Source organism: Protopterus annectens, chromosome 2.part1, assembly GCF_019279795.1.
Source record: "Protopterus annectens isolate FY-2018-M chromosome 2.part1, PAN1.0, whole genome shotgun sequence".
NCBI lineage: Eukaryota > Metazoa > Chordata > Ceratodontiformes > Protopteridae > Protopterus > Protopterus annectens.
In genome coordinates, this window is record NC_056729.1 from 173,827,587 (window position 1) to 173,852,945 (window position 25,359).

The 25,359-nt window shown below is 38.2% G+C and overlaps 1 protein-coding gene across 1 annotated transcript in view; it reads right to left on the bottom strand.

Moving 5' to 3' along the window:
* DTHD1 (death domain containing 1) overlaps window positions 1–25,359 on the bottom strand; it is a 363,334-nt gene that overhangs the window by 94,961 nt on the left and 243,014 nt on the right. Inside the window, exon 6 of the mRNA XM_044062088.1 lies at window positions 7,708–7,997. Within this exon, the coding sequence (XP_043918023.1) occupies window positions 7,708–7,997 (290 nt within the window). The remainder of the gene's footprint in view (window positions 1–7,707; window positions 7,998–25,359) is intronic.

Here is a 25,359-nt window from a genome sequence, read left to right on the forward strand (position 1 = left end):
GGGTAGACCTAGGAGAAAAAGTCACAAGATGGGAAAAACAGACAGAGTTAGAACTGTCAGAACAAGGAATACAAAGGCAGAAGTTGAATTGGATAACTCAGACCCACCCAGCCGTGCACTTGCAGTCTAGCAAGGACAGCTGATTAGCACTCCTATTGAAGGAGGAAGAGAATGCCTTACAGAATATACCAGAAACTCTTTGGTCAACAGGAAAGTCAGATGTAGGACTTATTCGTACAGCGAGACCAGTTACTATCACGCCAAAGTCAGCATTTAGACCACAAAAAAGACAGTATCCCTTAAGAAAAGACACAGAGGTAGGAATCAAACCTATTATAGCAGCTTTACTTAAGGAAGGGGTGTTGGTGGAATCTCCTGATTCACCATGTAACACACCCTTATTTCCTGTTAAGAAAGCGAATGGAGAATGGCGTATGGTCCAAGATTTACAAGCTGTAAATGACGCAGTAATACCAAGGGCACCTATGGTGCCAGATCCACACACCCTGTTGAATGATTTAAAACCTCAACAGATATATTTTTCTGCGGTAGATATCAGCAATGCGTTCTTTTCGATACCGAAACACCCTGACAGCCAATATTGGTTTGCATTCACATTTCAGGGGAAAAGGTATACATATACGCGACTACCACAGGGATATTGTTAAAGTCCGACAATATTCTCACAAGAAATGGCAAGCAACTTGGTGGGATTTATCCCACCAAGAGGCAGTCAGATTTTACTTTATGTTGATGATATCCTGCTGGCGGCCCCCACCCAGCAGGATTGCAAAGAAGATACCATAGCGTTATTACAATTTTTAGCCACTGAAGGACATAAAGTAAACAAAAATAAACTGCAGCTTTGGAAAAAACAAGTTAAATACCTAGGATATATAATATCCAAAGAGGATAGGACATTAGATGAGGACAGAAAAATAGCGATTTTACAAGCACCAAAACCCACTACCAAGAAGGAAATGATATCCTTCCTGGTTACGACTAATTTTTGCCAGAGCTGGATTCCAAACTATGCCTTGGAATCTGCACCACTGACTAACCTGATATATAAGAAGCCTATGGCAGCACAGGATTTGTTACAATGGACACCAGAAGCAGAATCTGCTTTCTGCAAACTGAAACAGTTAATAGTGTCCTCATTAGTTTTAGGATTACCAAACTATCATAAACGTTTTTTCCAAACTGTAGATTGTAAGCAAGGTTATATGACATCAGTGTTGACACAGCAGCATGGGGACAAGCAATGCCCTATTGCTTATTATTCATCACAACTAGACCCAGTGGCATGGTCTTTACCTCACTGTGTACAAGCAGTAGTTGCAGCTGCAATGGCAGTACAGGCTTTAGCCTCAGTAGTTTTATTCCACCCTCTCACTTTGAGAGTGCCTCATGCAGTCGCGATTATTTTACTGCAAGAGAAGGTAGCATATCTTTCCCCTGCTAGGCATCTTTCCTGTATGACTATACTGTTGAGCCAACCTCATACGACAATTGAATGATGCACGACTTTGAACCCTTCTACCTTGCTCCCAACCTTTGCAGATGGCACACCGCACAGCTGCCTGCAGGTGATTGAGCAAAAGACACTGCCTAGAAAAGATCTTACAGATGTCCCCTTGGATGATGTCGAGGTGCCATACTACATGGATAGCTCATGCAAAAGGGGTCCTGCAGGACAGAACCTAGTAGGATATGCAGTAGTTTCTGATACCAAGATTATAGAAGCGAAACCCTTACCACACAATTTATCTGCACAGGCAGCAGAATTGATTGCCTTGACACGGGCATGTACCTTAGCAAAGGGTAAATGTGTGAACATTTTTACTGACAGCCAGTACGCTTTTTCTACTGTACATGTTTTTGCGCAACAGTGGAAAAATCGAGGAATGATAACATCTACTGGCAAACCAATCAATCATGCACAGTTTATTTTAGATCTTTTAGAAACTATTCAGTTACCTCAGAAAGTAGCTATTTGTAAATGCACAGCTCATACCAAGCAACAGGATAGGATTTCAAAAGGTAATGCGAGAGCTGATACAGCTGCAAAACAGGCAGCTTCAGAAGTATTTCTTTTGAATGAGGAATTACAACCCTCTGAGATTTTAGACATAGAAATGTTAAAGACAATGCAGACACTATGCAAGCTGAAAAACAAAGATGGGTAAAACGAGGAGCAATTCTCGAAAAGGGGCTGTACATCTCTAAAAAAGGGAAACCGATATTACCATCTAATTTGTTTAGATATGCAGCGTTGTTGAGCCATGGGCAATGCCATGTCTCAACAGGGGGGATGGTACAGCTGGTGAACCAAGTGTTCACGACATATGGATTCTTAAACTACTCTAAAAATTTTGTTTGATGTGTCACGTTTGTAACAAACATCATGCACAAGGGGCGTTAAAGCCCAAGCAAGGGAGTTTCCCTACACCACCGTATCCGTTTCATACTATCTGCATGGATTTCATAGAATTGAACAAATGTGAAAATAAGAAGTATTGTCTTGTCATTGTAGATATGTTTTCCAGATGGGTGGAAGCCTTTCCGACTAAAAATCCAGATGCGGCTACCGTAGCAAAAATTCTCGTTAAAGAAATCATCCCTAGATTCAGCATTCCAGAAAGGATCTACAGTGACAACAGTACACACTTTGTGAACCAAACCATACAACAGTTAAAGTAAACATTTTGGTATTTCTTTAAAAAAATCATTGTGCATATCATCTACAATCTGCAGGGTTAGTAGAGAGGCATAATGGGATTTTAAAGAGTAAGCTAAGGAAGTTGATAGCAGAAACACAGAGAAATAGGGTGTACTGTCTGCCCCTGGCACTGTTGAGCATGAGAACTGTTCTGAATGCAAAAGGATTGACTCCTTTTGAAAAACTATTTGGAAGGGCTTATTATATACCTCAGTGGAAACCTCTCATGCTCGCAGACCAGGAAGCCGACTGTAAACTAGCAGAGTATATGAGAAATTTGTTGAATTCTAAACATCTGTTGCAGTCAAATTCTGTTTCAGATAAAGAACAAACCAGACCATCAGAAGTGGCAGTGGTTCCAGGTACCTGGATCTGGGTGAAGACAATAAAGAAGAAGAATTGGACGTCACCAAAGTGGGAAGGTCCATATCAAATGCTTCTGTCAAAACCCACTGCAGTCAAGATCGCAGATCGTGCCTCATGGATCCACCTGACATGCTGCAAATTAGTTAAGAACTTTGAACTGGACAAAAATCTTGTCACATGTCAAGAGCAAAAATGATAGAATCCAGAAAAAACAGGAATGCAGGACAACCATTTCCTCAGAAGTATTGCATAATCATCCTGTTAACTGTACTAGTGACAATAATCTTTTTGTTGTGGCCATTCCTTTTTCCAGCCACACAAACTGAATTGAATAAATGTGAAGCATTGCTCATAAACTTGCACCCAAACTTCAACACTTACCAGGCAATTAAACATGTGTATGCTGAGACGTTCAATGTTTCGAATTGCTGGATTTGCACAGCTTTGCTAACAGCATACGGGGGGTTATTAATGACTGCAGTCTCCCTAGGGGTCAATGAGACCTGGGAAAACTTGATTTATGATACCTCAACCATTACATCACAAGATAAAATAGGATTGCACTTGTCTGTTCCACAAAAGGGAACTGTGTGTTTTTATAAAAATTATATTGTTCAGGTGGTTTGGAGCAATTGCAATGTGACTGTTCCTTATAAATGTTACACTAAAGCTAACAATGCAGGTTCTTATTGTAATACAAACTATGATTCATTTCTTGAATTGATGCACAAAACAATTGATGAAGTAAAATATAATTCTGTTCTCTATAAACAACTGTCTATAATTGATAGAAAAATGTTTCATGCAGGGCAAGTGTATATTCATAGCAAAGTTACTACTAAAGTAGAGAACTGTTATTTTGTATGTGGCAGAAAGGCATACAAGTGGTTACCTGAGAATTGGTCCGGCAGTTGTTTTTTGGGCTACCTGGTCCCAGCCATACGACACACTGCAGTCTTACCTCGAGGAAAAATCCAGAATGTCCGAGAAGTTGTCTATAAACCCATCAAGAAACCTGAAAATCCAGTGGGGCAAATCGATGTGCGCTGGAAAAACCATCATTCTGTAGAAGATAAACTGACACACATGGACTTGAGTGACAGTGTTATATCGTGGGCAGGCATATCACCAGCATATGGAGCAGTGAAATCGATCTGGGGGCTGAGAAAACTGTCTAAACTTCTCGAAGTAATGAGCAATGCATCTTTTTCTGCTCTTGAATTGGTGACTGATGAACTGAATGCCATGAGAACTGTAGTGCTTCAAAACCGCATGGCTCTCGAATTCACCCTAACGGCGAGAGGCAGTACTTGTGCTTTAATCCAGGAGGAGTGCTGTTTGTATATTCCTGACCATAAACATGAGATAGACAATCACCTTGAGGTAATTCAGCAAGTGTCGGACATGACCAAACCAGGACCAAACTCACTGATGGACTTTTTCCAGAAATGGTTTGGGGGGGTAGGGTACCATCCTAATGAACATCCTGATTGCCATTTGTGTAGGAATGCTCCTATTGGGAGTATATGTTTGCTGTGGCATCCCCTGCCTGAAAAGACTGATTAAAGACCTTATAGACATGTCAGTTTCTGAAACCTTATATCAAAGTGCTGAGTTTGAAGAACTATTGAAAAACTGAAATGCTTTCATAAGTTTATACTGAATGACTCTCTTAACTGCAAATCCTGAGTAGGAAGAGGTTAGGAGAAGAAAAAACTGTTGATGCTTATTTTGAAAGTAGAATAAAAGTATTAAAAGGGGGGAAATGTCAGAAAAATATGTATTAGTGTATGTATTAGTAATATGCTTAGTGCATTTAAGGCTTGAAAAGGGTTAACACATTTATTCTATTTCACACTGCATAAAATCTGTACAAATTGCAGAAGCTTTCTAACCTTGTATTGTCATGAAATATGCGCAGCTATTGCTTATGCTTTGGAAAGCTACAGGAAAGCAGATAAGTTCTGCTTGTGTCAGGAAAATAATGAATAGATGTATCACTTGTTATGAGACTTAGACAAGGAGTTCCGCTTGTGCTGTGAGAAAATACACAGCTGCAGAAGCAATAGATAATCAGAACAAAGACTGCTTGAAAATATGAACTGCAATCAGTATTTGCTTGTGTCTAAGTTAGAAAAGTACCTTGAAATGTAACACATGTATTAGAACTACACAATAGAAGTCTGTAACGGGCTAGGGCCCACCAAGGCCAGGTTGTTTTTCTCAAAATGTTTTTCATAAATCCAGTCATGTCAGCAGAAAATCTGAGTAACATCTGCTGTAGAACAATACTGAAAGTTGTGTTTAATTACGTCAGCCATAGAAGGCCATGTCTTGTAGAATAGTATAAGAATAGCATACTTCCTGTTAGTAGTTAGGCAAAATCCTGTATTTGCATGTATTTGCATGTTTTTGTCTGCTTACAGCAAGTTATTAAATGTGCCTTAACTGAACCTTACATGTATTGGTCTTTGAAGTTTTTTCCTTTGACAATTATGATCAAATAAAGTTAATGATAAATGTTATCTGCTATCTTTTCTGAAAAATGTTCAGATGTATTCATTTTAATATATTACATTTTGTATTTGCTACTGGGTTTGTGAACTGGTCCAAAGACCGTTTTCATCCATGACCTTGCCTAATGTGATAAGACAGAGCACACATTGTTTAGACAGGTAAGAATATCAACAAATTCAGAAACAATATTCACATCAATACACACAACTCAACTCAATAATAAAGTATGTATGGAAATAGAATGTATATGGATTATGAAAGGCATTGGCAATAGCTATAATAACTCAAAACCTTAGCATATAATGGTGGTGAGGATATATCAATTCCCTGTTACATAAGAATCTATATTCACTAGGAAGGACACAGCAAAACTTCAACCTCAAATCCATGAAAATCAGGGACAGTTGAAGGCTAAGGTCTTCTTCTACCCCTAAATGAGGCAATTCTTTGCTTTTTGGGACAGAATATTATTGATTGGGTGTGCTACTACTGTTGCACCACAGCAGTGTGTTAAAACTATTTATCTAACTAAAATGCTTTTTCCAGTTTATTATGGTAATAGCTACATGGCTGACAGATTTGTAAATATTCCTCTGTAGTAGTCATGAGGCAATACTTGAGGTAACTGTCAAGTACAGAGTGGGAGACAAGTTCAGTGTTTTCTATAATATTCTTTCCTTGTTTCAAGATGGATTCTAGCAGCCTAGGTCTGTCTTTAGTTGCACTTCATTGCCAATGGAATGTTGCCAACATGGAAGATAGGAACTTGTGCCTAATAAGGAAATGCACAGATAAGAGGTTTGCGAATCCTTAGTAGGAAAAATAATACAAAGATGTTTACTTTTAATCGATCAGTGGCTGTAGTGAGATAACAAAATGTTTGTTCACATGCATTTAGAGTACAAAAAGAGTACAATTTCTTCTATTCAGGGAGACAAAGCCTTGACTGCTTAGTCTCCCACGTATGTGTGTTCTTTTACAATAAAATGTATTTATTTATTATTTATGTATTCATTTATTCTCTATACATAAAAGAGATCATTCTTTTGTGCTGACCTGTGTTGTGTGAAGTTATTTAGCTACCATAATGTATCAATCTGTCAACTCCAAATGTGTTAAGAGAGCAATTTATACCATGTAGGATGACAGAACCATTAAAGACAGGTAACATAAACTTAGTGAAACAGGAGAAAAGTTACAACAGGTGGTATCAGGGATTTCATAGCAAGAGGGGTTTATGTGGTTTTGTAGGGAGTGCACTAGTTATAAGAAAAGGAGCACAGCATGGAATCTTGCAATACGAGAAGCAGATTGTAACAGAGGATATCAGGAAGTTTTGAAAAGCAGTGGTTAATTTACCTATGCATGCACTGATGTTCTGTGACTCTTACGTGTATGCAAACAGCTGTACATTTAACTGAGGTGTTGTCATCATTGTAACAGATTAACTACTTTGCTTATTGTACTCAAAACCAGAGGTAGTACTTCTAAGACAAAAACTGCATTAATTTACAGTGACATGTAGTTCCCCAAGATCAGTACAGAAATAGAACTACTAACAAAATTATGATTTCAGAGTTCAATATTTCTGCCCATGTGGTCAGCTAGTGTTTTACTTTCAAAAGCATAAAAAAATTCCAAGCCCGTTTTTTTAAACAACTGAAAAAAAAACAAATATATAAATAAATACATAAAAACATGAAATTGTCTAACAAATAGTAAAATAAGATGTACTAGAATTCTTATCAGTATAAAAAGCAACTTATGTCTGCAGACATCAGTTTATGACGAGTTTATGATAGTTGCCTAGCTTGGGTTACCTGGGATAGCTCTGTTGAGTGAAAGCTGGACGTAAAATCAACCAACCTGCCAAACATGAACTGAAAAGTGCTGCACTTAATGTAGGTTCAAGAGAGTTAGCGACAGTTAACATGATACCCTCACCCCATGTAGGAAAAAAATGAGTAAAAGGGGGGCTGATGATGATGACATCAGTTTATGACACCATTAAGTATGTGCTGCTCTGCATTTCCCATTTTACTATAAGCTGACATCAGTTTATGACACCATTAAGCATGTGCTACTCTGCATTTCCTTCTTACCATAAGCTGAGATGTTGCCACTGAAGTGAAGAATAAGTTGATCTCCTTCTTGGACTGATATGCTTTCAGATGGCTCTGGTGGCCCAATGTATCCTTCCTCTCGCAAGTTGGCCAGTTCAAAGTTTAGGTCCTTAGAAGGTACCACAAGTAATACAGCACTATTTATTTCATCTTTTTTACGATATATTATAACTTTTACCATCGTATTATATGTTCCTTTTTCGAGTTCTTCAACAAACTGAATCAAGTGGGATGCATCAATGGAGATTGAGAGCCGGAAGACAATTAATCTGTTTGGAAATAAAAACACATTGCTTATATGATTTTCTCTTCACCAACCAAGAAACAGAACATCACCTCTACTTTAACATTTCAGTCTTTCTTAAAAAAAGATGCATATCACGAAAACACCAAATTAAATGCAGTTGATTTCCTTAGGTATGAATTACCATGCTAAATATATTTTAACACCACCAAAAATAAAAAAGATGAATCTGCATTCTAGTCTCCACTACCACCATGTTCTCAGTTCCTTTGTCTAACAAAGGCACTGTTCATATAATGATTGTTTACTGTGCCTTTAGTTTGTTTCATGTTTTTTTAAATATGAATACAGTAAGTTTTTCTGTTGCATGCACTTACACTCTTGCTCTACTGAGGGTGTGTTGCTGTACAATAACCCTGATTTCTTTTTATTGTGGCAAACATTAGTGGTAAATATTAATTATTGTGAGTCTCCCATACCACCATACCCTTGTATTCTTTTTTTCTAAAAGGAGCACTATTTCCTGTAAAGATTGTTCCATTTGTCCCTATATGGTTTCAAGAGTACTACCTCAAGAAACCATCTCACAAAGTACTACTGTGTAGGAAAGCAACCCTATTAAAAAACTTAAAGTCAGTTTTTTTTTTCCTTTTTTGCCCCTTTACATATACAAGCTCCATATTTATTTAAATATGAGTAAGGGAGAAATCTCAAAAAAAGAAAGGAATTACTGTTGGTGCACATTAGAGACAAAACCAGCACTGATTGCTTATGGAAAACTTTCTTTTGGACTTGTACTTCAGTGAGCAATAGAATAGTCTGTTTTGAAGTTCTTTTAAGTAAGCGTAACAAGTATTTCTGTTGTTGGAACTTACACATAATGTATTGAACAGCAGTTTATGCTTCATTTTGTCATTGTAATTTGGTTTGTATCAGTGAAACCCTATAGGCCTTCTAAATTCAGAATACAGGAACAGATTGGAAATTAAAAAAAAGACAAATTAATTTTTAATATTATTCCAAAATGTGTCATAATACTCAACCAGTGGGTCTTAAAGACACTTTAGATTGGTTATTTTCAGATCATGCAAAGCTGTTAAACTATGTTTTACAGTAGAAAATGCACGAATGGGCTTCAATTCAACAGACTCAATTGGCTTTAAAACAATAATGCATCTGGAACATTATTATTTCACTTGGTGCTATGTGTCTAACTTATTTCCTTGCTGAGGCTGAAATTGTTTTTTCCCTGTTTGCCACCGGTTCACATTTTGATGTTTTATTGTTCACTGTCTAATTGCTTGGCTGTCTGGTTACTCATTTGCTGTATATATTCCTATGTAGTTTTGTCTTTTTATTGTCAGTGAAAGGCTGTGTTACAAAATGCCAGGGAGGAATAAACTGACAGTGCTTTTCGACATTTGGGTAAGTTTATTTATTCAGTTATTTTAAGATAGGTTTATGCATTTGTGCTATGTTACCTATTAATCTATTAATCCGCAGCTAAGCTGTCATGAAATTTAAAATTATATTGGCTAAATGCTAAAACTTTGAACTTCAGAGGCATCTAAAAATGAAATCTGCAACTCAGTAACATTTGTCCCCATCACAATTTTAAGAATCTTATTTGAATAATTATTAGCAGCACCATGCAGCCACGGACAAAATAAATTATACCGTGGATTGTAAGGACGCGTATTAAGGAAGCATGTCAAAAACTTTAGGAGCTCTCTTTTCATCCAGATCCTAGTACAGTAGTAACATCATATCCCAATACATGTATTGGAGATAACATAGTCAATAGTTTCAATCGATAACCTGTTATAGTAGATTCATTTTCCCTAAAACCTTCAGTTCAGTCACACTTTTCACTCTTTTTACTGACCTTTTTTCACTTTTTCTCATACTGAAAGCAGCCTTTGGAATCTACCCTATCATCTAGGAATGTTACATCATTTCCCCCTAAATGGAACTTTTAAGGAGAAAAACATATCTTCCTAAACTGATTATTACATTATCCAGTATGTACAAATACTCTGATTCACTATAAAATATCAAAGTGGTAAACTAGAGTATTGTCCAAACCATGACATGTCCTTTCCATTATTACGTGACATAGAGCAGGTATGGAGGACCCTCGAAAAGATTATATTATATTTGAACAAATTATTAAGAGCTGCACCCCGTAACATATTTTTGAAACCTTGCCTCACACGTTTTGCTGGCATGCAAGTCTCATGTCCATCTCTGAAACACCATAACGGAGTATAGTTTATTGCATTCTACTCTTCTCTGTAATATTATTATCTTCACATATCCTGAGAGATCCTCATTGTTTCATAACAAAGACAATGGATACAGCCCTTACTGTAAGCTTTATAGAGTCAGATGTCTCCTTATTCAAAGCAGTTGTGATGCTGTCCAAGAAATTCTACCCTATTCTTGCTTTTTCTCACATTTGTTGAAGACAGATTATTCCCCCGTAACTGAAAGGGAATGAAGGTATCAGGCAGTCCATGAAGGAATGCAGAAGGTCTGTTCCAGCTTCAAGCAAAGGGATGATGTCTGGTTTGCCTTCAAAAAAACAGTAGTCAAACTGATTGACATGAGTATGGTAGGCTTAGAAAACCATATGATAAATTAGCTACTAAATGGAAAGTTGTTTTCCTTAATTTTAGGGAGAATTTACTTATCTTAACAGCAGAATGTATTCTAAAAACACAAATAACTCTTCCATCTGTACTCACCCAAAGCTTTGTTAGGCATTCACAACTTTTCTAGATGCCATTATCCTCCACTCATAAAGCAACTCACCCCTTCAGAATCCCTCAAGCCCTTTTAATTATTAGGTTGTACGTGTTCACTTGTACTTAAAACTATTAAGGCTGCCAAATATAATGCAAATCCTAAGTTTAGATGGTCATGGACACTTGCTTTTACCCAAAGTTCTTGAAGTCTATGTATCTTTCCTGCCCTTCTCACCAGTCAATGTTTCATTTTATCCATAACCACTTTTCAATTTCTATGTGTATGGAAAGCCACCACAACATTCCAACACTACAAAAAACAATCCACATTTTATTGCTTTCTTGATTTTAGAGCCACTTCCTTGTGTACATATCCAGGTCTCCTATCTTTATTTTAAAAATTCAAATCTATGCTGCACTGTCCATGAAAGAAGCATCACAGCACCCCTCTCTGAGCGTGTAGATGTTCTGTGATCATTTTGTATCTTGTGTTTGAATAAGAATTATTTCTTAAGTATTCTGATTTTTTCCTGCTAGTTGGAATATTTATGCATGTGGTTAAAATGCATATTTGTGCACAGATATTACTTATTACTGATGATTATTTTTACACACACACACACACACACACACACACACACACACACACACACACACATACACACCACCAACACCACTGCCAATGACAAGCCAAATGAAACCATATATTAGCCTATTGCATGTTATACACATAGAACCACAGAAACGCACACACACACACACACACACACACACACACACACACACACACACACACACACACACACACACACACACACACTTTCAGTCTTATACTGCATTTACACCTATGGATACATTTGGTGGAACCAAAAATTCACCTACAACAACTTTAGAACTGAAAGTTTATTGATTGTCACATTAGGAAAGACATTCTGGGATGATTGCATCACGAACCAGCTAGAAAAAGAACCAAAATATCAAACAGATGGACTTGCCCCCCTGCAGATCCCATGAAACCCATGGTAGTGGTTGCCCCTGTGAGTGAACCATTTGGAAATTGATCTTGTTGATGTTTTCCAATGTTGTGGAATCTTGCCATTTCTACATCCAATTATCTTAGGATATTGTTTCCCTGTTATGGCATTCATCAAGTTTCCAATTATAAATCCCTTCAACTTGTCATTATGGTGTTGGGAGAAACCAAAACATCTCAATAAAACCAAAATGGATCAAGAAGGACATGTAGACACTGCATAGAAGGAAGCACAACCAAGAATTGAAAGGGAAAATGAAGAGGTATGAGGATTTGAAGCTACTTCGTGTACTTGTATGACGGTGATCAGTTGCTTTAGTACTCATCCTGCACACACACCACCAAAGATAGATACTTCCTGAATGTCTTGTATACATGCATTTTATTAGCTACCCCCCACACACACAAGCCATATCAATGATATGCTATATTTATCTCTTGTATTACTTAAATGAGGAACACTTGATTAGAATGTAGTGAAGAATTTGCTGAAAGAAGAAAAGTTACAGTTAGTAGCAAGAGTTTTAGATATTCACATGATGATTCGTAACAAGAGAGTACTACTTACAAGGATACCAGTCAAGTAAAGTCAGGTTTGCTGCTATTCATATAATTTTATCCATATTCTTCTGAAGTTGGACTATAACAGTTTGCACCTTTAGTTTCTGCAGACTAACAAAAATAACATTCAGCCATGGTATATCATGGACATCTGCCTCAGACACCATCACGATGTGCCATTATATTATCAGCATGTTTAAAGGGGGAGGTTATCCAACTTATTGTTAAAGTGTTATATTGTTATATTAAAGTGATATGAGTCTGCCAAGAATCCCCTTAAACCAGCTTCTCCAAAACCTTGCATCTCCTCCAGGTGGTTACTTCAGTTTACTTGAAATGAGAACAGAATTACTGTAAACCTTCTATACAAAGAATCTGCATCTGAAAGACTTAACTCTTTAGTAACAGGCACAATTTTCTTTTTCCATGTATCTTCTTCCTTTAGTAACTTCATGGAAAACTGCAAGAATCTCAGTCACCCGGTATGACTTCAGTGGCCAATACCAAATGTGCAGCTTATAGCTTACTAATATACTATTTTTATATACAGGTATCTACCACCAACATCAACTATGGCAGCAGTATTGTGTCAGTAATATTCAAAATTGCTAGTGCAATTATTTACATACTCAAATCCTGAAGATTAACTTAATGTACCTACCACAAATCTTTCTGTAAAGGGAAGGCTAACATAAGCTGTTTTTCAGTTAAAAGTGTGCATTATTTATTAAGATATTCCACTTTAGAGAAAGAGATGTGGTCGTTGTGACAGAACAGACAGAGATGAACATTGTCTAGAATCAGACAATTTCAGCAATGATAGAACCGTTTCACACAGATATATCTTACTAATCCTCTTCCACATGGACTGCACTAGCAAACTGACCTCCACAGACTAGTCCACCAGTGGCCAATCTACCACAATACACGCATCCACCCTCACCACTCTGTTCAGGATAAACACATTTTCCAGTCATTCTCTAATTACCTACTTTATGATTTTTAGGGTCATGAGAGAGATGAAGCTATTGCAATACTCAATGCTAAAGTCTCAAACAGTCAGCAGGTGTGCCATGTATATCATTCAAACTTCATCAACACATGCGTTTGTGTTTTTGAGGTAATCACAAGCTCAGGAATACAGAAAACAATCTGAGTCTACTAAACTTGACTTTCCAGCTACTTGAATCTGTAATCAGCTCAGAAATACCAAACCAAAGGTGTCTAGATCATGATTTCATGCTTTATTCACAAGCACTTGTGTGATGCTGACAATTATTTTCATTTTTCTCTAGTCTGCAGCATGCGACGGCTCCTGATTTGATATTTTTACAGTAATTGACAGTATTTGGAGGAGTCAGGTCCAGTTTGTCACCATAATGCTAATGTTAACGTTGTCATCACACAGTCTGGAAACTTCCTTTCCCTCCCTCCCTCCACCACCCCCCCCCCCACACACACACTTTTCTGACTGCTCTCCAGAGTTATCTGTCTCTCCAGAGTTATCTGTTGACACAGATGCAATGTAAACTGTACAGTGGAATAAATTCAACCATTCTCATTCATGTAGTGCTTCAGTACATAACAGTCTAATAAACCTACAAGTGTCTGTGGAGTAAGAGTACAAAGCATCATGCACCCACCACCCTTTACAGCTCTGAGATGGCACAACCTCAAAGAAGCTGTAATTAGAATTATTTGTTTTTAAGCATTTTAGGCTCTAATTCACTCATGATGATGACAATGATGTTAAATTACTGCAGGTCCAAGTAACCCTGTGAACTAATATACTTCTGTTCTATACCTAGATACTCTCACTTTCCATCCTACGTGGATATAATAACTCTTCCTACCTTGTTAATGGCCTTCTTTTCTTCATTGTGGCAATTATTTGAACATCCTAATAACAAATCTGAATTGACTATATGAATGGTTTGTTTTCTTGGCCATTTGGTGTGCACTGACAATTCTGTGATGCATTTGTTTTTGTTAAAATTCATATTTTACATAGTCTATAAGCAGACTGCAGTGGAAGACAGATCCCTGTTGTCCAATCATTCTACGTACTCAAATTAAACAAAAAACAATAAAACAAATATCACAAAAAAAGAGAGCAAAGCATTATATCAGGTAAAATAGAAGTAATTAAGTCAGGAAAGCCCCATACTGCTGATTAATACTGCTTCCTGTTTCAGACATAACTGGCATTATGTCTAGAAAAAGCCAAAATGTGGCAGAATAGGTGACTTATTTAATGTTTTGAAGTACCTTGATGATAGGACATTAGACATGGGAGCTTTTCACATTAGTTATATTATTCAATCTCTGTGAAAACTGGTATTATGCTTCTCTGTATATGGGCACTAGTTTAAGAAGGAACACTTGCACAGGCCATGTTCTTTCATAAAAGTCTCAATATGTAAGCAGGGAAAAGATACTCTAACTGCCTGATAAATGTATTAGGACAAGGATTATGTGGTGAGCCCATAGAGCCATGTGTATCACCGAGTAAAGAAACACTGATGTGGTGACTTATTAAGACAGTCACCTCTATTTCAGCATGGATTCCCTACTGCATACATGTATATATATATATATATATATATATATATGTGTGTGTGTGTATATATATATATATATATATATATATATATATATATACACACACACACACACACACACACACACACACATGCACATATATATATATATATATATATATATATATATATATATATATATATATATATATATACACACACACACACACATATATTTATGTGTGTGTGTGTGTGTGTGTGTGTGGATAGATTAATAGATAGATAGATAGATAGATAGATCGATAGATAGATAGATAGACAGACAGATAGATAGACAGATAGACAGAAAGATATAGGGAAAGACTTGTCAGAAAGAATATGGCTCCAACTTTAAGAAGGATATTGGAGAGTACTTTAAAAATTAAATTTCGAAAAGCAAGGCTGTAAAATTCACAACATTTATTCTGTTTACATTGAAATAGCTGTTTATAAAAGCAATGTCCTTGAATTCAAAAACCTTTCTGCTGTCTGGATTAAAGTGGTTAGTGATCACAACCTCTTCCTGCTGATAATAGAATGGGGACTCTTAAGGGAAAATTCATCAACTAAGCGTTTTGGGGAGTGGTTATATTAAAGTCCAGCAGGGGTCTTTGCCCCTCTTATAGAAATGATCTAAAAGAAGTTGCGTTGTTGATTTTAGTTAGTGCTATTATCTAATTTTGAGATGGAGTATTACATACAATATAACATCAGAATTTTACATGCATGTGACAAATGCAGGTAAGACTCTGGTCCTGAGTAGAATCAAAGCTTCAATAAGGATGATACCTAGGTGCAAAGAAAAAATAATTGGCTTTACCAATTGGCTGAATATTTGGTGTAATTCTAGGGGCATCCAGTATGTTTCACAGTATGAGATGAGATGATTAATAGTCCAGCATGCTTCCCAAAGGATGGCCTGTACCTTTGGTCCAAAGGCTTGTACATATGGGCTAAAACCTCTATGCCACCATACTGTATTTTTAGACAAGCTTCAGTTAATGGACATTCCAATGCAAACTCATCTAATCCCAAGTTGGACCACATTAAGGTAGCTTCTCTCAATGACCGAAGTCACATCAATTATTTGCCTGATCTTGTGGCTCTCCTGTATCTGAAAAATACCCATGAATGTGTAATTACTGAAGAAAGTACTCCCTCCATATGGCAATTTGTACGTACCATACATTCAAGCCCATTGGTAACTGCAGTGGCTTATCCATATTTGCCAAGGATCTTAGCATCTCCAGAAAGATTCCCAAAGACTCACAAAGAGCAGCAATAGTACTTCTTATTATGATCAATAAGATAAAGAAACATCTCTTATCCTGGAACAGGACACCCCTTCCTGTATCTAGATAATCACACTAGATTCTTGAAAGTATTTCAAGAACTGTCTATGAACAAGAAGTCCATTACTTTGGGAAACTTTAAATACCCCACAATTAACTGGATCGCCTATATGTGAAATATAGGGTATGCTCCAAGGTTTCTGGACTTGGAAAAATAAACCCACTAGAGGACATAATATTTGAGATCTGGTACTTATGCACATTCTATTCTACTGGCCTCGCATTCCCTAGTTAAGTGAAACCATAAGTCTGTGATATTTGCCTTCAAAATCTCCAAAAGCCCTTGACAGCAACATCTCTGAATTAATGACTCCAAACAGGCAAAACCCATAAAATTATAAGACAAAATCTCAAAATTAACTTGTAACAGCACCAGCTCAGATGTTGACATAGCAGTCAGCTTCACAAAGGCTTTATAAACACACACAGAAAAAAAGCATAAAATTAACAGTCCCAAACAGAGCAATATCCAATGAGAAATTCAAAAATAATCTAGGCTAGTAGTCCACAAACAAAATGAACTTTATAACAAGAGAAAAAAAAATCCTTAAATTATATAGCAGACCCAAGACTTCTCATAACTTGTTACATGAATAACTTAAAAAGAAACATTACCAGGGCTTTTAAAAATACTATTAAGGCTAGTGAACTTAAGGTCTATATTACAATGTTGAACTCACAGGAGTCAGAACATTGTAATATCGAACCCGGATGTTTAAAATATAAAAATAGTGAAGCCACGGCACACTGATGGGTTGTTTTCAGGGCTTTGCTATTTCATCCACTGTGGTGCTTTCTCAGAGTTGGTATATTTAAGTAGGGGGGGCACATCACATTAGTTTAAGTTTAAAGTGTAAGTGGGGTTTTTTTGTACCGGAACTGCGATTTTTTTCTTCCCCTGGGAAAACAATCGCTTTTCTGTGTTTTCGTAATTCTTGGGTTTCGAACTTCATGATTCGATATTAGATCATTCGAACTCCTGTGAGTTCGACAATGTAATATAGACTCGTGAACTTAGGCTAGCTTTTGAAGCCAAAGATAACTGCAAATCCTTCTTATCTACATTAGAAAACTAAAGAACAATGCCCAGCAATACTCAAAACATATCCTAAATGGCATTACCCGCTCTGACCTAAATAACATATCCTATATTGTAGTAAAAATGTTTACTGCAAACCTCACCCTTGAAATATCTATTCAGATTCCCCATAGACAAGAATCCCTTATACCTCCTTTTATCATCAAGGAACATCTTCTGAAGGCACTATCATAGACCAAAAGTACTTCTTCCATGGAACCTGACAACATACCTGTGTGTTTAATAAATAGTACCAAAAATGCCCAAATTGAATTTCCCCTTATAATGTTTAACCTAAGCTCAGTCACAAGATTTGCTCCTGAATTATCACACACCCCAGTAGTGATAGCCTTCCACAAGGATGGCCCTAACATGAACCCCCAAAAATTGTAGATATATCAGTCTTATAGGCCAGATCTGCCAAACAATGGAGTGTATCATAACTGATCTCACCAAGTAGGAAAATAAAAATGCACAAAGAGAATGTTCCAAAATCACAAACTAAGAAATACTTCCTGTTGGAAGTCAAACAGTCCAAAACCAAGCTGTAAAAACTTCAAGTGTTGCTCAAGAAGTGCAGTACAATCCAGTAAAAGTGTAAAACACAGGTTTAATCCAAGAAATACAGTGCAGTCCAGTAAGCATATAACCACTTTTGTTTTAAACCCTTTAAAACTTCATCAGATACAAGTTGTGACAGTTGTCGAGCCATTTAAATAAACTTCACTGGTCATGTTACTGTTTGTCGTTTTTGCATTTAAGTTACCTGTAACACATTGCATTTAAGTTACCTGGCACTTGCTCACTAAAGCAATTATATAAGTTAGCACTAAAAAATTAAAAGCACTACACCCACACAAACTCCACTTGAGTACCTTGTAACCCATTGGCCCTTTTTTTCAATTATAAAGGAATTCCCAATACTATTCTAGCATGTCCAAATGTCAGTTGTCAATCTCCTCTCCGGTCCAGCTGGTGAATCTGGGAATCTTGAGGCAATGTTACAACTGCCTCATGTACACAGACAACCCTCTCCTCCTCCCAACAAATTCCAACACATGTGAGAGATGCAACCATATAGCCAAACTGGTGGCTAAGCTCTCTCAACTCAATACTGGCGTAACCATTCAGGAGGAGAAGGAAACCACACTCACTACAATTCCAGTCTCACATAGACCTACCACAACAGCAAACCAAACACATAAACACACAAAAATATACTCGGAGGCTCTAAATAAAAATCTGCCTAAGCAGCAGAGACCTCCAAAGCAAACAGCCAAGCAACTGCTACCCCAAAACAAAACACGTGCAACACATAGCTCACAAAGCCAGTGTGCCGAACAGTCACAGCCCTTAAGGCTAAACAACACACCTGATACACTTGTAATAGGTGACTCTATCATCAGGCACACTGACGTCCCACTCACCAGGCTGAACAAGGAGAAGGTCACGGTGAGCCGCCTGTCGGGTGCTAGGATCCGCCACACAACACAAGCACTCAGGTCACTCCAAGGCAAGTACAAATATGACAAGGTCATTGTCCATGCTGGTGTGAATGACCTGAGATGTACCTCCCTGGACTACATGAAAAGAGACATAGAGGAGCTCTCTGACCATGTAGCCCCGGCCGGTATGACCCTGACCTTGAGTAGCATCTTACCCTCACCAAGAATAATGCCACAATATGACGACAAGATGATCAATTTCAACAATTGGCTTAAGTATTGGTGTCATTCAAAGGGGATCCAATGCCTGTCAGCCTGGGATGACATGCTCGACAAGCCACGATGCTTCGCTAGGGACGGCTTGCACCTGTCACCCCTGGGCTTTCGGATATTGGCAAAGGCTCTTGCTACCCCCATAGTGCCTTTTTTAGGCAAGGCTCAAAGACAAACCCACCTCCATAGGTATCACAAGGGATAAGAAACTAAGAGTAATGTTACGCAACGCCAGAAGTCTAAACCTCAAGATGCATGCACTCGAAACTCTCCTTAGCATGGAGAACATTGATATCTGTGCAGTAACAGAAACCTGGTTCAAGGCTCCCAAGAGCACCCCAGCACTACCAGGTTATACCTCATACCATGCTTTTCGGCCCCAAAACATGGACCAAACCACAAAAGGAGGGGGAGTATCAATATTCGTCAAAGATACCCACACCTCCAGGTTGGTGGCACAGCACAAAGCATCAGAGACTATCCATGTGCAAATAACAGTGGGTAAAACTGCCTTCCAGTTTATAGCCTGGTACAGACCACCCTCCCAAACCCAGGAACCCCACTCGGTCTTCCTGAGAACACTGGAAAATATGAAAGTCTCTCCAAACACCATTATATTGGGCGACTTCAACTACCCAAATATAGACTGGGAGCATTACTCTAGCTCCAACACCCTAGCCCAAAGTTTCCTAGAATTTATAAACTCAAATGCTATGGAACAATTGTTACCACTCCCACAAGAGGGGAAAATATACTGGACCTGATCATCACCAACATGGGGACTCTATGCTCCAGACCAGAAGTGTATCCCTCACTGGTAAGATCAGACCATAAACTAATCTCACTGGATATTCACATCCCGACCCCACCCCCTGCCCAGAAAACCACAATGAAAAACTTCTCTAAAGCAAATTTCACACTCCTCAAAACCGAGGTGGAATCCTTCAAAGCCCCCGGGCCTGTGGAAAATATGGCCCAGACCGCAGAATCCTTTATAAACGCATTCTATAAAAACCTTCAGGAATGCATGGATCATGCAATCCCAAATAAAACCAAGACCCAATCCTCCAAAGGCAGATGTCCTGTCTGATGGACCCCAGCCATAAACAAACTATACAATAGAAAGAGGAAGCTACTACATGATAGAGCAAAATCCCAAAAAGGGAAGGCATCTCTGATCAGTATTAGCAAAAAACTACGAGCACTCATAAAATCGCCTAAGGCCAGCTTCAAGAGAAAAATTGCACAGGACACTAAGGATAATCACAAGGCTTTCTTTAGTTATAATAGGAACCTGGGTGGGAATTCCCAGATATGCTCAGAATTAGTCCAAAATGACAAAAAATACACCGAACCCACAGATATTGCCAACATCCTAGCTGACAGGTTCAGCGCAAACTTCTCCCCCCCACTCCCTACCAAAAGGTCAAATATCTATCCCAGCAGAGTGCTGCCCCCCTGACATCTCAGATGCTCAGGTAAGAGCCGCCCTCTCCAAAGCAAAAAACACAGCATCAATTGGACCAGACGGCGTCCCAGGCTGCATCCTACATGAACTCCAAGAAGAGCTAAACCCAAACATAAAACTACTGTCCAATCTCAGCCTTACTACAGGATATGTACCCAAAGAGTGGCGTACAGCAACATTGGTCCCTCTCCACAAAGGTGGTGCCTCAACGGATCCTGGAAACTATCGCCCCATAAGCCTGACTAGCTTGGTCTGCAAAGCTATGGAAAGGATCATCATGGACCTCATAAATAAAGATATTGGGGATCTACAGACACTGGATCCTACCCAGTTCGGCTTTGATAAGGGCAGATCCTGCCTCCTAAACCTGGTTGATTTCTTTGAAACAGTCACCAAGGCCATTGATGAGGGGAAGGTGGTCCACACAGCCTACCTGGACCTCGCAAAAGCCTTCGATACAATACCCCACTCGGGCATTATAGATAAGCTCACCAGCTTAAATATAAACCCCTATGTCACTAGATGGGTTGCAAACTGGCTCAAGGACAGAACCCACATGGTTAGAATTGCTGGAGCCATGTCAGACTCCAAACCAGTTACAAGTGGCATCCCACAAGGCTCAGTCCTGGGACCTCTCTTGTTCTGTATATATTTCTCGGAGGTACAGGCCAACATGGAAGGACTGTGGCTGACCAAGTTCACAGATGACTGCAAACTGGGTGCCATAATCGACTCTCCAGCCGACACAAGCATACTCCAAAAGGGCCTCATAGAAACAGACAACTGGTGCCAGAGCCATGGCCTCATGCTAAACGCCAAAAAGTGTATAGTCATCCCCTTTGGCAAAAACAAAGTGCCCACAAATTACCACATAGGTGGTAATCCATTAAGTACAGAAGAAGTAATTAGGGACCTGGGGACCCAAGTTGATAGCAATCTCTCATTTGACAACCACGTGGCCAAAGTGGTTAGAAAAACATTTTATGTAGCCCACCTAATCATGAAGGGATTCACATCTAGATCAGGGGAGGTCATCGTGCCTCTTTACTCATCCCTCATCAGGCCCATAATTGAGTACAATGCCCCTTTTGGGATGTACCTTACCAGACACCTGCAGCAACTGGAAAGACCCCAAAAGTACCTCACCAAGAGGATCAAAGGGCTCAAACAGGTGCCATATGCTGACTGGTTAAAGAAACTCCAGCTCTACTCAGTGGCGTACCGCCTGCTCAGAGGCGATCTGTGCCTGACATATAAAGCCATGTCCAAGCCAGAATTAATGGACATGCTGCACCTCAGAAAATCCAAATCCCATCGAGCTACGCGCTCGAGAGACTTGAACCTCAGCACTGAAATAAATAGGACATGCTGGAGGGACAGATTCATAACTCAGAGGCTCCCTTCACTCTGCATAAAATCCCAGTCCAGGTTAGGCAGAGTCCCTCATTGACTCTCTTGAAGAGGAATCTTGATGAGTGGATGGGAGATCATAGGTTTACCCCGGGTATCACTTCTGTGTCACTGTTAGACAGAGGCACAGTATACTAACCTCAAAAAAGGGCATAGCAAAATTAATTTAAAATGGGTGGTGAAAGCCAAACACACTCTGGCTAGGCTTATAAATGCCCTAGGGCAGATAGCCTAGTATGAACCTATGAACCTATGTGAGCCTTTTAAAATTTTAAAGCAACATTCCCCTATTATACACATCCAAAAAGGGGTTAGATTCACTAATGAGAATATTGTTATAGAAACAACAGATGTTTTACGAAGACTGGAATTATTGGATAAAAAAATGTTTAAGTTAAAAAAGTTGCAATTGGAGAATTGTTATTTATTGCAGAATATTAAAGTAAACAGAGTATGGAAGGGCTTTAGACAGTGGAGGTATCCCACTGGGACAGACATCAATTCACCCTTACACAAAGATCTTGTGGCTCTCTTTGACAAGCAAGGGTGTGAATTTATGGAACTCATAGTGCACCATAACAATAAGTTCATTGACAAACTAATTACAGAGGTTACAAGGTTAAATGACAGTATTGTCAATGACAAATCATACCAGGACTACAAAACCGAACATGGACGAGTATTTTGCAGTATAGAACAAAGTACTGCAAAAACGAAGGGATATAAGATGAAAAAATATGAACGAGATAGAAGAGAATATGAAATGATACTTATAGTTCAACTAGACAGGATAACCAAAACCCTGTATGATTAGAGCCCAAAGTATCCATCAGTGCACATGGCAAATGACGAAATTACCCACATGAGTGATCTGCCCTGTTTGAAGCATATGGATTTGGTCTGTAGGACTGTTTAACATTGCTTAACATTTATCTATGTGAGCCGGCACAAACACTTCTATTAATCAAGATAGACTGAGTCAGTATGACTAGCGTTATCCAGCTGTTACTGAAATCATAATCTATAAATAAGCAAACAATAATGTCATACAAGACTGGTGTTAAGAGGAAATAACTGACTGTCCAGAGGTGTTGTGAGGTGCAATGCCAGACAGATGCTTTTCTCACACATGAAAGATTCGTGTTTTCTCTGTAATACCCACACTGGAGGGCAGTATTGAGCTTAGAAAAATGGGCTCTCTGTTAAATTGTTTTTTATTCGTTTTATTAGCACATACTATTTTTTGTAAGATAGTTTCTTCAACAATTACTTATTTTACATGTAAATTATATGTATTATGTAAATATTTAATCATTTCTATAATCCCTCAACACACACACACACACACACACACACACACACACACACACACACACACACACACACACACACACACACACACACACACAAATACGCCAAGCAATTACGACCACTGTATTGAATATGTACACCTCAGATATCTTATTTTGATTAAATGAATGAAGAAATATACAGTGTGCAAAGCACTGCAACTCTTCCACGCATACAGACAGACACAGACACCTGTCTATATCATATTATCGTACAATGTAAATGGTGAATGCTATTTCATTGTACCGATAATATCGAAACAACAAAATATCGAACAAACGGAGCAGGGAAAAAATTCGCTGCTCCATAAAAAAAAATAAACTTAAACTCAAATTTAAGTGGGGGGCTTCTCCCCCCATGCCCCCCTACTTAAATATACCAACTCCAAGATCACACCATTGTGGAGGAAATGGCAAAGTCCCGAAGACGGCCCACCAAATTTTTTTTCCTGGGAAAAAATTTGATGTTCCGCGACTTCTTTATTTTACCATTTCAACAGTATCGAATTGACTAAATAGCATTCGCTATTTAGTCCATTCAATAGCGTCATGTAGACCCCACTGACACATATACTCCTACACACAGCTCTGCTTCAGCAGTTAATTGCTTTACTTTCGCATTCTTTCTTTCTTTATTTTCCCTACACTGACTAAGTTCATTTTTTTAAGAGACACATTGAGGTAAAAGTAAAATGACAGGTTCTTATATTTTTTTTTTAGTATATTCTTCACAGAATCTTAGTATGCTGCAATAAAAAAACAGACCAGTTGCTGGGCTCTCTTCATGCATTAATATACTGTTGGAAAACATTTATTCTCTAATAAGATATCATCTGATGTTCTGTTCACTTTGTAAACAACAATAACAAACCCAAAAAAAGACAGGAGGAACAGATTATGTCCACTGATTTAGTGGGAGCATTTATTGTGGTGGTTTCTAAGTGTACTGAGATAGTTGGATCCAGTCTATATTCTCATGAATTACTTCTATGAGCATGTAGTACAAAGTTGCAGACAAATCTTTTCATACTATTGGTATCAGGACTCTCACACAACTCCTAACATTTTACACCAAGATGAGAACATTTCAAAGGCATTTAATGATTAAAACTGAGTTGGCCTTTGAAAAGTAGGAGACACTCATCTGTTGTAATATATCTGTCTGCGGTACATGTTGTCCGAGTTCCTTTTTTTTCATGTAATCTACAGCTGGTTTAATTAATTTATGTGTTTGTATGGTTATTTGTCAATTTAGCAGCTGGCTGTTCTGTTTCACTGTTGTTTGTAAAATGCAGGAAATTCAAAGTGTTTAGACACCTGTCCTTGCACAGTGGTTCATGCAAGACAGGGTTTATATAGAGAGATCGGTTGACCCATATTCTAAAAGTCCAGGCTTATTCAGTACACTAGCTAGTAGGCATGTCCCCAGGGAAACAAATGATTCAGGTGGTTGGAGAGGCCTCCAATACAGAGTGTAAGAAGATTGTGTGGGAATTTGACTCAAAAATCTGTTCAGCATATCTTTTTGTTTCTCTACATACAAGTGACTCATTGACTTCAGTCCCATCAGATTTGTTAGCTGAAAAAAGAATATGAAAACATTACAAAAGTGCTGGGCTATCCATTAAAGTGGTGCTGACTACAGATTACATTTTTATGTTTCCTAATCTCATGCCATGGTTATCTCCACGTGGTGGATCACCAGTGCCTCTCTGAAGAAATTGTAATTTAAGCTTTAACACAGTCTACTAGGATTAGATTGCTTTTATTCTTGCCTCTTTCTCACTCTGTCTATCTCTCTGCCTTGCTTTCTGCCGTCTGCTATACCCCTCTTTTCTGTAGTGTTAAACTATATCAAAGTTCCTAACTAACTGACATTCACTTCTTAACCTTCTAGTGTTCACACCCTTTGGTGCTTCTCTTTCCTTTCTTTCTTGTGCAACTTGTCTTTCTGTTAAATTTCAACATATGCATTTATTTCCATTTACCTTATAGAAACATAAGAACAATACTAGGCAAGTGAGTACATGATCCATAAGATGCCTATACATAAACACCTTTAAAAAGATGAACATAAAAGTTATGTTTACTA